The following is a 12,153-nucleotide window of genomic DNA, read 5'->3' as shown; positions in this document are numbered from 1 at the left end:
ACACAGCGCGGCGCACCAACTCCTCGTCGGTTAGTGTAGTGAGATTGGTGCGACGACGGAGGCTGAAACCATTGCGCTGCATGAACGAAGACACCCACGGATCGGATGCCGTGAAGCGAATCGGGTGCTCCTCAGCTTCCTCTTCCGTCCTGCTGCTGTGAAAAAGTTCACGGGCTTGAGCTGCTATCCATTCACGGGTCACCTTCTCCTTGCTGATGCGCAGATCGTAGATCATGTCGACGAGAGTGTCCTCCAGTTCACCCAACACCGGACGTCGCCCTCCACCTTCAAGACGACGACGACTGCCAGCCGCTGCAAGAATCTCGTCACGCTTGCGCCACCACTCTCTGAAGCATGCTGCCGAGATACGCCATCCACGCTGTCGGAAGTGAGCTTCAGCCCGAGATGGAACACCACCTCCCTCTGTGGCAATCCAATCCAGGGCTTGCTTCTTGATACTGAGTTCAACGCTCTTTCTTCTCGCTGGCATCTTGGAGAATGAGCTACGATTAAGTGTTCTGGAGTTCGGCCTAGGTGTGAGTGGAGGAGCATTGTCCAACTTGGCGCAAGTGCCAAAAATTCAAGGAATCAAGTTTTCTGCTGCTTTCCTGCGCAACAGCAACGCTAGAATCAGCTCTTTGTGAGCGACGGTGGTCTATTCTAGGGCGTTCTATTTGATGGTGTTGTATTTCTAGTAGAACACCCTGAGTTAGGGCGTTCAATTCATACCGCGTTCTATTGCTTTACCGCGTTCTATTCGGTATTATACGTTATTTTAGATCCTGCATTTTGAGATTTTACAAAAACACGGTATATATTCAGCTACTTAGACGTTAATTTACAAACAACTTTTTTTTTTTTTTTTTTTTTAAATTACGGCACCAAAACACCGCGAAAACAGGTATAACAATAATGGAGTTCCTTGTGCCGCTGCACGCGGCGGACTTGGAGCTAGCCAAGGCGGGTCGCTACCACGTGCAGTCGGTGCTGACGTTCGAAGACGAGACACCGGCGGAGATCTCGGTGCGCGTACAGCGGCTGGAGGATCAGGTATTGGGCAGCGAGGCGGGACTGGAGCTATTGCAGGAAGACTGGCTGGACTTGACGTACAGTCTCGTCAAGAAGCTGCCGACGCTCTCGGAGTCTCTGCGTATGCGTGTGGTGGAGATGCTGGCGGCCTTTGTGAGTAACGTGACGGAGGGTGTGCTTGCCAGACGCCCCGGCAGCGACGATGCGGACGACGTGGCATTATACCGTAGCACCTTCAAAGCCAGCGTCTACTTCCTCATAACAGCACTCACGAGTGTCAGCAGTCTTCAACTACAGGCAGAGAAGGATATTATCAAGCACAAGGGCAAGGGAAAGAATCAGAACTCGACTATTAACCGCATCAACTGGAGCAAAGTGGTGGAAGGAGCCATCCACAAACTCAGTCGCTCTGTCAGTCCCAAGACGTTCTCTATGTGGAATATGAACGTGCCTGAGGAGGTAAGAGAGGAGAAAGCGATGGAAATCTTTGAATTACTGACATTTTCTTGCTATTTTGGGGCAGGAATTCTCCATGTTATATTGTAAAGTGGTCTTCGAGCTGCTGGGTAACGCTACACTTTGTCGCGGGAAGTCACTCAAGCCCAAACTTTACCACGTACGTTAAATAGTTTGGTTCTTATTGTAGAAATTGACCGTATAAACTGATATTTCTTGCTGTAGCTTCTGGCTATGAGTTTACAGAAGGCTCCAGCTATCCACATTTCCGTGGTGGCGTCTCTCATCGACCTCATCTACACACACGAACACTTGAGTGCCTCTATCGCGGAACTTGTTGAGTTACTTTACTTTAAGTATGCCAATATGACATTCGCGGCGGATCTCATCAGTGAGATCGGGAAAATCTCGTCACGGGACGCATCCAAGGACGTGGCTGGAACACGAAACATCGCCATGTTCCTTTCGAGTCTGTCGACGCTTACACCTGCTTTGATTATGGGCAACTTGAGTTTCGTGCTGGCCTTGCTGGACTCGGAAGCCTATCAACTCCGCAATGCTGCGGTGACGTGTGTGACTCAGATTCTGCTCTGGAATTTCCGTCAAAGCGGCCAGCAACAAGAGACTGACGAGCCTGAAGCTGCTACTGCGTCGAGGAAGAAGACGAGGAAGCACAGGAAGATGGACCAAGAGACCAAGAACGACGGCTCAGGCACTGACGATAGTAGCGAGGAGGACGACGGCAGCAGCAGTGACTCGAATGACGAAGAAGAAGACATTGGGAAGGCCAATGCGAATGCTCCACGTACATTCTCCCGCTCCACACGCGACCAGTTGCTCAGTGTACTGGAAGATCGCACCCACGACGTCAATTCCTTCGCTCGAGGCCACGTGCTTAAGATGTGGGCTCTGTTGTGCGAGGAAGGAGCTCTGCCGCTGCATATGCTCAAGAACGTGACGTTGATGGCTGTCGGACGGCTACAGGACAAGGCGGCGGTGGTGCGTCGTCATAGCATCCACTTACTGTCCTTGTTACTGGAAAGGAACCCGTTTATGGGCAATCTGGACCGTGGATTCTACGAAAAGAAGCGGGATGAGCTTACAGAGGAGATGAAGAAGAAGCGAGACGAAGTGATTGCTGGTGCAGAGAAGGAAATGAACGAAGCGTTGGGGGAGATTGCCATCCAGGGAGAGGACAAGGCTGCTTCTGCATCCCCTCAACCGACGGTCTCATCAGAAGAGCAAGCGGTTGCACTGGAGAAGGAGCTACAGAGGACGATGCGTCTGCTCAAGTTTTACCAGGACGCTATTGACTTTATTGACGAGTTCGAGTTGCAAGCTTTGCCTCTGATGGGTCAACTACTGGGCAGTAAGTCCATTTCTGATGTGCTGGAGGCCATCCAGTTCTTTGAAAAAGCCTACCGCTTCCATCTTGGCGCTGCTCAGACCGGAATCAAGAAGGTTTTGCCCTTGACGTGGCGCTCTGACGTGTCCATCCAGGAGCAGCTGTCCAATACTTTCGTGGGTCTGTTTATTCGCATCGATGTGGACGATCCAGAGCGGAACTCGCCTCAATTAGTAGCTGAAAACCTCGTCAAGTTCTTGGATGAATGCACCGTCGCTGAGTACACGTGTCTGGAGCGGATCATGGGGGAACTACATCGCAGTCAGAAGGTGCCGATGGTGGTCATCAGCTCACTGTGGGGACTGGTGGACGTGACTGTGTACCCGATTTCAGTGGTGAGCAACGCACTGGTTCTTTTGAGTATGATCGCTAATATCGATGACTCGATGCTCTTCTCCAACGATCGTCTCGGTCAAGTTCTCTCGATGGGCTTTGGTGATGTGGCATGCAGTCCAGCGTCTCAGTATCGCGTCCTTGGGGCGGCCTGTCGTCTGGTGCAATGTATTCAGTTGGAGCCTAAGAATGCGACGGCCAAGAGCAACAGTCAGACCCAGCGACGCATCCAACGTTCCAATCTAGACGCGACAGAGCAGATTATCCTACGCTTGCAGCGGTTCCTTGCTCTGGATTTTGTGAGTGACGACGGGATTGAGGTGGAGTGTCTGCACTCCACATGGTTTGACACTGTACAGCAAGCAATCGAGGCCATTTTCTCGATTTGTGAGCGTCCAGAAGACGTTTGTGGCGATGTGATCAAGCACTTGTCGCTGCGTTTGTTCGAGAGCGAGACGAATGATGTGTCCCGAGTGGAGCTGGCCCACTTTTTCTTCGTGTTGGGCCACTCGGCTGTAAAGGTAGCCATCCACGTGGAGAAGCTGGCTGCTAAAGTCAAGAAGATGCGTGGCAATCGCAGTGCTGCTGCGAGACCTGCCGAGAATTCAGGTTTAAATGACGCTGAAGACGTGTCTGCCATGGAGGATGAGCTAGGGGTGGCTGCAGAGGTGGAGGCCGAGGAAGACACGTTTGTCAACAATATCATCCAAAAGGAGATCGCCTGCCGCAATCTGCTTGGAATGTATGGTCCACTGATCATCCGTGTGTTGGTGGGCAATGAAGAAGAGTTCATGAGTGACGAGCTACTGACGGAGTGTGCAGTGGTGGCGCTGAGCAAGTTTATGGCTGTGTCGGAGGAGTTCTGTGAGAAGCATTTGCAGTTGTTGTTTACCATCCTACAGGACTCGCCGCAACCTTCAGTCCGAGGCGACGTCATCATTGCACTAGGTGATCTCTCGTTTCGATTCCCGAACCTGGTGGAGCCCTGGACGTCACATCTGTACAATCGTCTGCGAGATGTCAACCTCAACGTCCGCAAGAACACAATCGTTGTGCTCTCTCACCTCATTCTGAACGACATGATCAAGGTAAAAGGTCAGATCAGCGAGATTGCCATCTCATTGGTGGACGAAAACGACGGCATTCGAAGTCTGGCCAAGCTTTTCTTCTTCGAACTGTCTAAGAAAGGCAACAACCCCATTTACAACATGCTCCCAGACGCAATTGGCCAGTTGTCTACAAGGTACGACCAATTGTGCCATTGTCTGCTTGACTACCTTGTGACTTTACTTACATCTGATGAATTTATTGTAGTGAACTGGTCTCGAACTCAGACTTCCAGACGATTTCACGCTTCCTGATCCAGTTCATCACGAAGGAAAAGCAGATTGAGAGTATTGTAGAGAAGCTATCGCAGCGGTTCCCGACGGCAGCAAAGGCGCAGCAGCAGCGTGATCTGGCCTATTGCTTGGCGCGTCTGCCGCACACTGAAAAGTCCCTCAAGTATCTGTACCAAAACCGCAAACTTTACAGCGATGCGCTTCATGATAGTGCAGTGGCTGACAACTTCACGTCGTTGATTGCAAAAGCAAGACGAGGCAACAGTGCACTCACAGCCACAGCGGAGATGAAGGAAGCGATCGACAAACTGGACCAATTTGTGGTTGGAACAAAAGAAGGAAAGGAAGAAGATGAAACGATGAACGGAGAATCAACGGACAGAGGTTCGTCGCCCAAGGGCAAAGCCAAGCGTAAACTCTCCGCTAAAGCTGCGAAGGCTACGCGAGTGACGTCCAAGAAGAGAGAACGAGCCAAGCGAAAGACTCGTAAGCAGAAAGCGACACGTGCCGTGAGCGAGGAATCGTCGGAAGAAGAGTAGGAATTAACTTGTCGTGAATATTCACTGCGTGCTGATTCGGATATGATAAGCTCAAGTAGATACCTCCAATAGATAAGGAGTTTAGCCTGAAAGAGGCTGCCGTTCAGCCGCCATCAAGCTCGTGCAGGCAGTCAAGACGCGAAGAACTTCGTCCGGGTCCTCTAGATAATACTGCGCGCGACTGACTTTCATCCCCACTGTGCACGTGTAACAGTTGCTTCCTTGGACAACATCGAACATATCTTCGTCTGTGCGTTCATCGCCCAGCGCCAGAATGAAATCAAAGTCCAGCGCTGTAAAGTACGGTGTCTCACTCTCGTACTCGAGAATGCGACTCACAGCGCGGCCTTTGTTCACACGCCACGGTCGAATCATGACGTACTTCTTGATCCGACACATGACCACACCGACTGGCAGATCTCGCAGCATCTGGTCGAAATGGAGCTGCATGTCCTTCGCCTGCTTCAGTCCAAAGGTGGGGTCGGCGTCTCGAAAGTGCCACGTGTAGCAGCAATCCTTCACGTCCAGTAGGGAACCAGGAGTGCGCTCTGTGAAGTGTTCCAAGATACTCTCCACTTCATCCCTCCACTCCAACTCAACGTCACTGAACATACATTGCCATGGAGCTCTTTCCCGGATCGCACTCTCACTACCAATGACGGAAGAAGAGGAACTGGCCAGCGGGTTTTCTTCAGTGGATAAGGTCGATTCAGCCGTGTGTGGTGAGTCTTCACTGGTTCTACCTGTCAGGATATCCCCACCACTATCAGTATTGGGCTTAAACGGGTGTTTGGAGGCAGGACGGAACCAATAGCCATGCTCTGCAGCCAGTCCGACTCGCGGTAAGTGACCAAACCATTCCTATTAAGCAAACAACTCGTTAAGTGAGCCACAAAACTGTATAGCATCAACGCAAGAGGAAGCAGTACCTGTAAGCGGTTCTTGTTCCTTCCACTGATGATGTATACAGTGTTATGAGGGTCGGCAGTCAAATCTTCCAGACACGACATCAAGGCTGCAGAAGGCTCGGCCAGTTCCTCCATGCTCTGATAGTTCACAAGTGTTCCATCATAGTCGAGCAAGAATAAACGTCGCTGGCTTCGCTCGTAGTACCCGAGCAGTTGTGCCGTATCCAGTTTATCCAGACGGTTGTACTCTTGCGCAGTAGCGGCAGCCTGCGTCCAGGTAAAAAGCACGCATGGTTAACTCTCGGTCGACATCATGTCAAACACAATTAACTCACCTCGTTCAGGGCTGACATGATTCGTTGAGCCCACAGCGTCGACGTGTACGTGTTCACATATCGCGACAATTGGTGGTGTCGAATCCGCTTCGTAGTATTGTTCATACGAAGCGCTGTGTCCACACTTGCTGCCACTTGTTCAATGTGCATCGGATTTACCAGTAACGCGCCCTGGAAAGATGACGCACACCTGTCAGTAGCAAGAGCTTTCGTCAACACAACAATATAATCCTACAATAGAAAGCACTGTACCCTGCAAATTCGCTGTAGACCAGCACCCCATGACAGCTCTTCTTCTGAGCAGCAATAAACTCCATGGCCTGCAGATTAATTCCTTCCTTGATGCTGCTAACGATAGCCACGTCCGCACAGTTATATAGCGCAACGAGCTGATCGTGATCGATAGACTGCTTCAGGTACCGTACGGGACAGTACTCCGCTGTTCCAAATTTCCCATTCACTCGACCCACGAGCTCATTGATCTGTCGACTGAGCATCCTATACTGTAGAGAAGATGTACGTCCTGCATCTCTCACAACTGCATATAGCACCACTTTTCCCCGATATTCTGGATAATGTTGAAGCAGATACTCCATCGCCTCGAGCATCTCCGGGATTCCCTTACAGAAGTCCAGCTTGTGTACCCCCACAATGATCTTCATCCCGTCTTGTTGTCTCTTCAGCATCTCCACATTAGCCTCCACTTTGGGTGTAAGTGCGTATTTAGCTGGATCAATCCCCATAGGACAAATTCCCAATGAGATGAGGCGGCCATTGTACTCAACGCGACTGGGTGAGGACTCGAGTCCAAGCATTCGCGTACAGACATTAAGAAAGTGTCGTACATAGTCGAAGTGATTGAATACGACCAGGTCTGCGCCTAAAACTCCATGGAGAAGCGCCTCCCGCACTGGCAGCATCTGGAAGAACTCGGAAGACGGGAAGGGACAATGGAAGTAAAAGCCACACGTGATTTCGGGGAAGCGTCGACGTAATAGACCAGGTAACGCCATGAGCTGGTAGTCACAGACTAAAACGAGATCTCCGTCCTTGTAGATCTCCGATACAGCTTCGAGAAACTTCTGATTAGCTGAGCAGTAGGCGTCATATTTCTCTCCAAAGTTCTCGAGCAAGCGACTGTCCGAACGCTGCGGCAGTGAGTGGAAGAGTGGCCATAGCACAACATTGCAGAACTGATTCTGGTACAGATCGACTGTTTCGTGGCTTAGAAAGACTGGGTGACACGCAAAGTCCGTCTCCAGACGACGTCGGACTCCGTCTTGACTCGATTCGTCCACATTCGCTCCAGGCCACGAGACCCAACGCACTGTATTGCCTTTTCCTAGGTAATCGATGGCGCTCTTAAGTCCTGTGGCCGATGGAATGTACTGCCAACTGTCACCACGCTCCGTTTTGAGCATCCGCACACAGCGACGAAGTGAGCACACGATGATCTTGTTAGAGTCGTTGGCCATGGGGATAGGACCGAGATTGCGCGCCAGCGAAGTGTAACGCTGCGAGTCTTGGCGCACAGCCGCCAACCGCCGATGCAGATCGTGCAGTTGATCCAGCAGCGAGCTCTCGCCCAACTCGGGCTCCATTTCAGCAGCTAACATTTGTTAGCAGTCCGGCAAATTCTCAAATGGCTTTGATGGAGTTGGACTAAAGAGAACCGAAGTTTCATTGGACAAAAACAGAGGTTCACACGGCCTTTAATTGGTAGATAGATGCTGCTTCAACATCAAAAATGGTGCAAAATTTGCAAAAAAATGGTACAAAATTTGCGACAGTAGCGCTGAAGAAACCCATGTCAATATATTTGACTTTACGTGACTGGTGTCAAAACCATAATTAATGCGAGAAATGTCATTGGGTGCCTTCGAAAACCCCATAAAACCCTTTTAATTGCTTAATCACTATTAATAGAGGTCCACGATAAAATATGAGACAGCATCAAACGAAAAGATGCTACTAAACCTAAGTACGAATTGCGATTTTAGCACACCGTTGGGAAGACTAGCGTTTCTGTGGTGTCTCCAGCTCATTCAGAAGTTGTGTACAAGCTGAGCCATGTAAGCCATAAACATAAATCTTCTACAAAATCAAGTTACTCGAAAAATAATTTTTTTTATTGTGCTACAGTACTTGGAGCGTTTTTGTACTCTCTATCGAATGGGACTATCCCCACAATCCAAATCAAGCTCCTTCATCATTAAATCCTAGTTTTACAATAGATTTCCCCAAATACCGGGGTTTATTTGCATTATTTTCAGAAATTGAGAAAACTCGATGGTAGCATCATTTTAATTAGCTGCTGACTTTGTTGCTGGCACAGAGCTTACATCGATTACCTCGCACGCTTGGGAGACGGTTTCCAGTCTTGTCTTGAGCTTCACTACTCATCGGGAGCTCTCTGATGCCAGATTTCGCTTTCGGCACCGCATATACAGGGCTTGGTGTGACCTCCTTCGCCTCTGAAGCATCTTGTGCATTCTTATTCTTCTATTCAGCGATCTTTCTCCGCGCTCGTTTGGCCTCGTTCGAGAGCCGTTCTTTTTCATCAGTTGGCGCATCGTAGACTGGATCGGATGCAAACTCACGTGGGACGTATGGTCGCACCTTGTTGTCCATTTGCTGTTTCTTTCCACAGGTTTAGGAGGCGGGCATGGTAACAGGGATGGTAAAGTCGGGCCTTTTCGCCTTTTGAAAAGTTTAGGCGCCGACCATCCGTCTAAACCCATCGCCTTTTCGCCTTTTCGCCTAAACTCTAGACAGCTTTGAAGAGCTAAAAATCTATTATTTATTTAACATATAGCATTTTAGCAGAGGCTCCAACTGCTCTCTTATGCTCACGATCGAGGTGTAGCCGTAGCAACGAAGAAGCCCGAGATGAACAGGCTGGTGGTCACTACCACATGCGGCGTATGCTGAGGCCACGAGTGCTTACACTGAAGGTCGGGCACCAAAACGGCAGCATTGTAGCCCAGAGTGAGGTTACAGAGCTGGGAATATCGGGCGAAGCCGTCGTCTGTGAGGACATGCGGTGACTTGGGTGAGTGGGCGATTAGGACTGCTTCTTCACGGTTGTCTCTCAGATGGGTGTGTGTCTGCTGGTGCCAATCCCATGCCTAATGCTGGGTAGTACTCTTCTTGGCGTACTGTTCCCCAACTCGATTAGGTAGACCTTCTGGATCATCTTTATGGTTCATTTTTTGCTCTGCTTACTGACACTGAAGGAAAGCGCCGATATGGCGTTATCTGGTTGCTTGGGCACAATCATTGTCGACATCATTGCTGTGGTTTTGCTGCAGTGGAACATGTGTGGCCACGCCTCGATTCAGCTACCAGCATCACCTTCGACAGCTTGATTGTTGAGTACGCGCTGGTGGAGATCACGAAGGTGATAGCGATAGAGGTCTGGACGACAGCCGTGATACTAGTTTTCTACCAGTAGGCACCGATGGCTTTCTGCTGATGAAATCTCCCAATGCTCGCGATGGACGCCACAAAACCCGCAACGTCGAAGAAGCTGATTGTGATGTTGTTCGGAAATCAAGAGGCTGTGTCGCGGCACTCTACGTTGCGCGATATGGTTCGATGCGTGGCTTTTGTTTTTGCTTCGGCAAGGAGAAGACGTTGGATAATCAACGAGGCCCATGTCATGTGGCTAATGCGACGCTAGGATTCATTTCTGGTGCCAGAAGTTGCAAAGGTTGGAGAGCACGACTTGGTGTCATCGGCACTAGCTGCGACAGTGAAGTTGGTGGTGACTTTTACCTTACTGGATTTCGTATCGATAACTCACTGGGCGAAGTGGAGATGTGCTGGCGATAGAAGCTTTGTATTTCTCGAGGAGGAGTACTCAGAGAAAACACGTGCGATGATAATGCGCTACTCAAAAGCGCGTGGGAATTACTATCCGTCCCCAGTTGCAATTATAAATGTCATGCGAATGATGATGCACTTCCCACATGCTCATGCATGACGGAGCTCCTGATGTTTGTACAAGCTCGCGCCGCACTCTGTCAAAATAAATGACGATACATCGTCGGCGTTGTCGTGACTCTGCGAATTGCTCGACGTGTGAGCCGCACTCCATTCTGACGTGTAATTGACAACCGAACGGCGATTCTTCAAGTTGCATGCAGTGGCTTGCAAGCTGCTGGACCTACACTGGGCGCTCTGTGGAAATAAGTGTACTTAATGCGCAGCGATGGCAAATGGACTGACAGTTGGAGTAGGCACCGATATATGCTGCGAAGATGTGGGCTACGTATAATGCAATGGGAATGAAGGTTGAAACACACTGAGTTAAACGTTCTGGCCAGTCCTTGGAGAATTGGGCGTAGTCGTGGAGAAAAGCGCAGATAGCGATGCCTTCAATGCGCGAATCCCACTAATTCTCTTCTCCTGTGGAAATTGAGTGTCATCAACGACTGGAAAAGGGGTCGCGTCAGGGGAAGGAATGCGTTCAAACTCCCAGTTGTGGTATGAGTCATTCAGTTGAGATATTGCAAACTCGTTCCCAAGCTCGTCATCTTCAAGAACTTCATCAAGGTATTCCTTCCATCGTGGGAACACGTCTTCTCCATCAACACCGTCGCCGATGTCATCCAAGTCATCGTTTTCAGATGCAGGATGGGATCCTTGCCGTTCTTGCGAAGCCTGTGGAGTGGGTGTTCGTTGACGAGCAGATCGGCGAAGTGGGGTTTGTGACGTGGGAGTCGATCGACGGGTCGCGGCTGGAGACTTGCGTTGGGATGGAGGGTTGTTTGAAGCGGGAGCCATTGGAGTCCATGAAGGTCCCTGTGGGGTGCTTGGGGGAAGTCTATTGGCAGAGAATTGACCTGTCTGGATCGTAGCTTGATGTTGGTTTCCTGGCGACGCATACGTAGCAAGCTCCACCTCGTCACATGTAACTCTATCCACCAGAGGACGCTCAGTAGGATCAAGTATCTTGGTGGTGGTGGGCTCATGTTGACTTGACATGTGGTCGCGTTCTCGTATGTGCTGGCGAATACATTGGATATCCTGCGTTTTCCGGGTTGTCATTTTGTTTCTTCTGGGGGTGTGAATCATACCAAGCTCACTAAATAATCTTTCTGTTGTGGCGGTATTCACTGTGATAGACAGTAACCTGATCGCTAGGTCGGGTAACACACTTGGCGGGTTCTCCTTTTTGACGTGCTTCCAGAACTTGACCTTATTGAAGCGAAACTCTTTTGGATGCGCCGATGTTAAAGTGTTTTCTATCCACTCGATCAGATCGCTTCGAATGAAGCCGAAATCATCGTCAATAAGACGGCGATAGTAGTAAACGGCAAACTTCGCGAGCTGTGCTGATGACACGACTTTGACAGCCTCTTTAATATCAATAATTCGCTGTTGCTCGGCTGTGTCAGTTTGGGTTGATCCTCCTTGCACCAGTCGTTCCTCCACCTCCACAACTCGTTTGTTATGGTCGGTTTGCTGAATTAACTCTCGGCAATCATCAGCGGTTGCAGGATTAAGCAGGAAAGTGAGCATGAACAGTGGCTGTTCACATTGCTGCCACCGCGATTCAACGCAGTCCACCAACGAACTGCGGTAGCCCGACAAAACCACCGCAAATCCCCGGAAAATGTCACGGAACGAAACAACTACATCAGCAAGTGTGTTTTCATCCCGCTGGAGTCGGTACGATGCCTCTGACAGTGGTGCAACGCTTCCTCTAATTTTCTCCAAAAGGAGCGATCGCTGAAAACATCTAGGGAAACTGGAAAATCTTTGTAGCCACGGTACTTGCTACAAAACATTTCAAGCGAAGTT

At 50.0% G+C, this 12,153-nt stretch overlaps 5 protein-coding genes across 8 annotated transcripts; 1 reads left to right on the top strand and 4 right to left on the bottom strand.

Annotated features, from left to right (window-relative positions):
* Window positions 1-865: 865 nt before the first annotated feature.
* PPTG_00684 lies at window positions 866-6,666 on the top strand. 2 transcript variants are annotated; one of them, XM_008892122.1, is made up of 4 exons: window positions 866-1,488; window positions 1,553-1,645; window positions 1,711-4,466; window positions 4,538-6,666. In XM_008892122.1, exons 1-4 carry the CDS (start codon window positions 913-915, stop codon window positions 5,100-5,102), a joined length of 3,990 nt encoding a protein of 1,329 aa, XP_008890370.1. In that variant the 5' UTR covers window positions 866-912; the 3' UTR covers window positions 5,103-6,666. The 2 variants fall into 2 exon arrangements, with proteins under 2 accessions (XP_008890370.1, XP_008890371.1); XM_008892123.1 differs by having other exon boundaries at window positions 866-1,645.
* On the bottom strand, window positions 4,290-7,978 carry PPTG_00683 (trehalose-phosphatase). Of its 3 annotated transcripts, none has more exons than XM_008892120.1 (4): window positions 6,598-7,978; window positions 6,346-6,535; window positions 6,032-6,277; window positions 4,290-5,978 (listed from the first exon to the last, which is right to left on the bottom strand). In XM_008892120.1, the coding sequence occupies exons 1-4, from the start codon at window positions 7,959-7,961 to the stop codon at window positions 5,967-5,969; spliced, it is 1,812 nt and encodes a 603-aa protein (XP_008890368.1). In that variant the 5' UTR covers window positions 7,962-7,978; the 3' UTR covers window positions 4,290-5,966. The 3 variants fall into 3 exon arrangements, with proteins under 3 accessions (XP_008890368.1, XP_008890367.1, XP_008890369.1); XM_008892119.1 differs by having other exon boundaries at window positions 4,290-5,963; XM_008892121.1 differs by having other exon boundaries at window positions 4,290-6,277.
* Window positions 7,979-8,847: 869 nt separating this feature from the next.
* PPTG_20780 (hypothetical protein) lies at window positions 8,848-8,976 on the bottom strand (the record flags this gene model as incomplete). Its single annotated transcript, XM_008892978.1, has 1 exon — window positions 8,848-8,976. The coding sequence occupies one exon, from the start codon at window positions 8,974-8,976 to the stop codon at window positions 8,848-8,850; it is 129 nt and encodes a 42-aa protein (XP_008891226.1).
* Window positions 8,977-9,194: 218 nt separating this feature from the next.
* Window positions 9,195-9,637, bottom strand: PPTG_20779 (hypothetical protein; the record flags this gene model as incomplete). Its single annotated transcript, XM_008892977.1, has 2 exons — window positions 9,195-9,373; window positions 9,571-9,637. The coding sequence occupies 2 exons, from the start codon at window positions 9,635-9,637 to the stop codon at window positions 9,195-9,197; spliced, it is 246 nt and encodes an 81-aa protein (XP_008891225.1).
* Window positions 9,638-10,656: 1,019 nt separating this feature from the next.
* PPTG_00682 (hypothetical protein) lies at window positions 10,657-11,871 on the bottom strand (the record flags this gene model as incomplete). The annotated part of the gene is made up of 1 exon (XM_008892118.1): window positions 10,657-11,871. The coding sequence occupies one exon, from the start codon at window positions 11,869-11,871 to the stop codon at window positions 10,657-10,659; it is 1,215 nt and encodes a 404-aa protein (XP_008890366.1).
* Window positions 11,872-12,153: the final 282 nt, after the last annotated feature.

This window comes from Phytophthora parasitica (assembly GCF_000247585.1).
Source record: "Phytophthora parasitica INRA-310 unplaced genomic scaffold supercont2.1, whole genome shotgun sequence".
NCBI classification, from domain to species: Eukaryota; Oomycota; class Peronosporomycetes; order Peronosporales; family Peronosporaceae; genus Phytophthora; species Phytophthora nicotianae.
The sequence above is the reverse complement of the archived record's forward strand: the minus strand, read 5'-3'. Positions and strand labels throughout refer to the sequence as shown.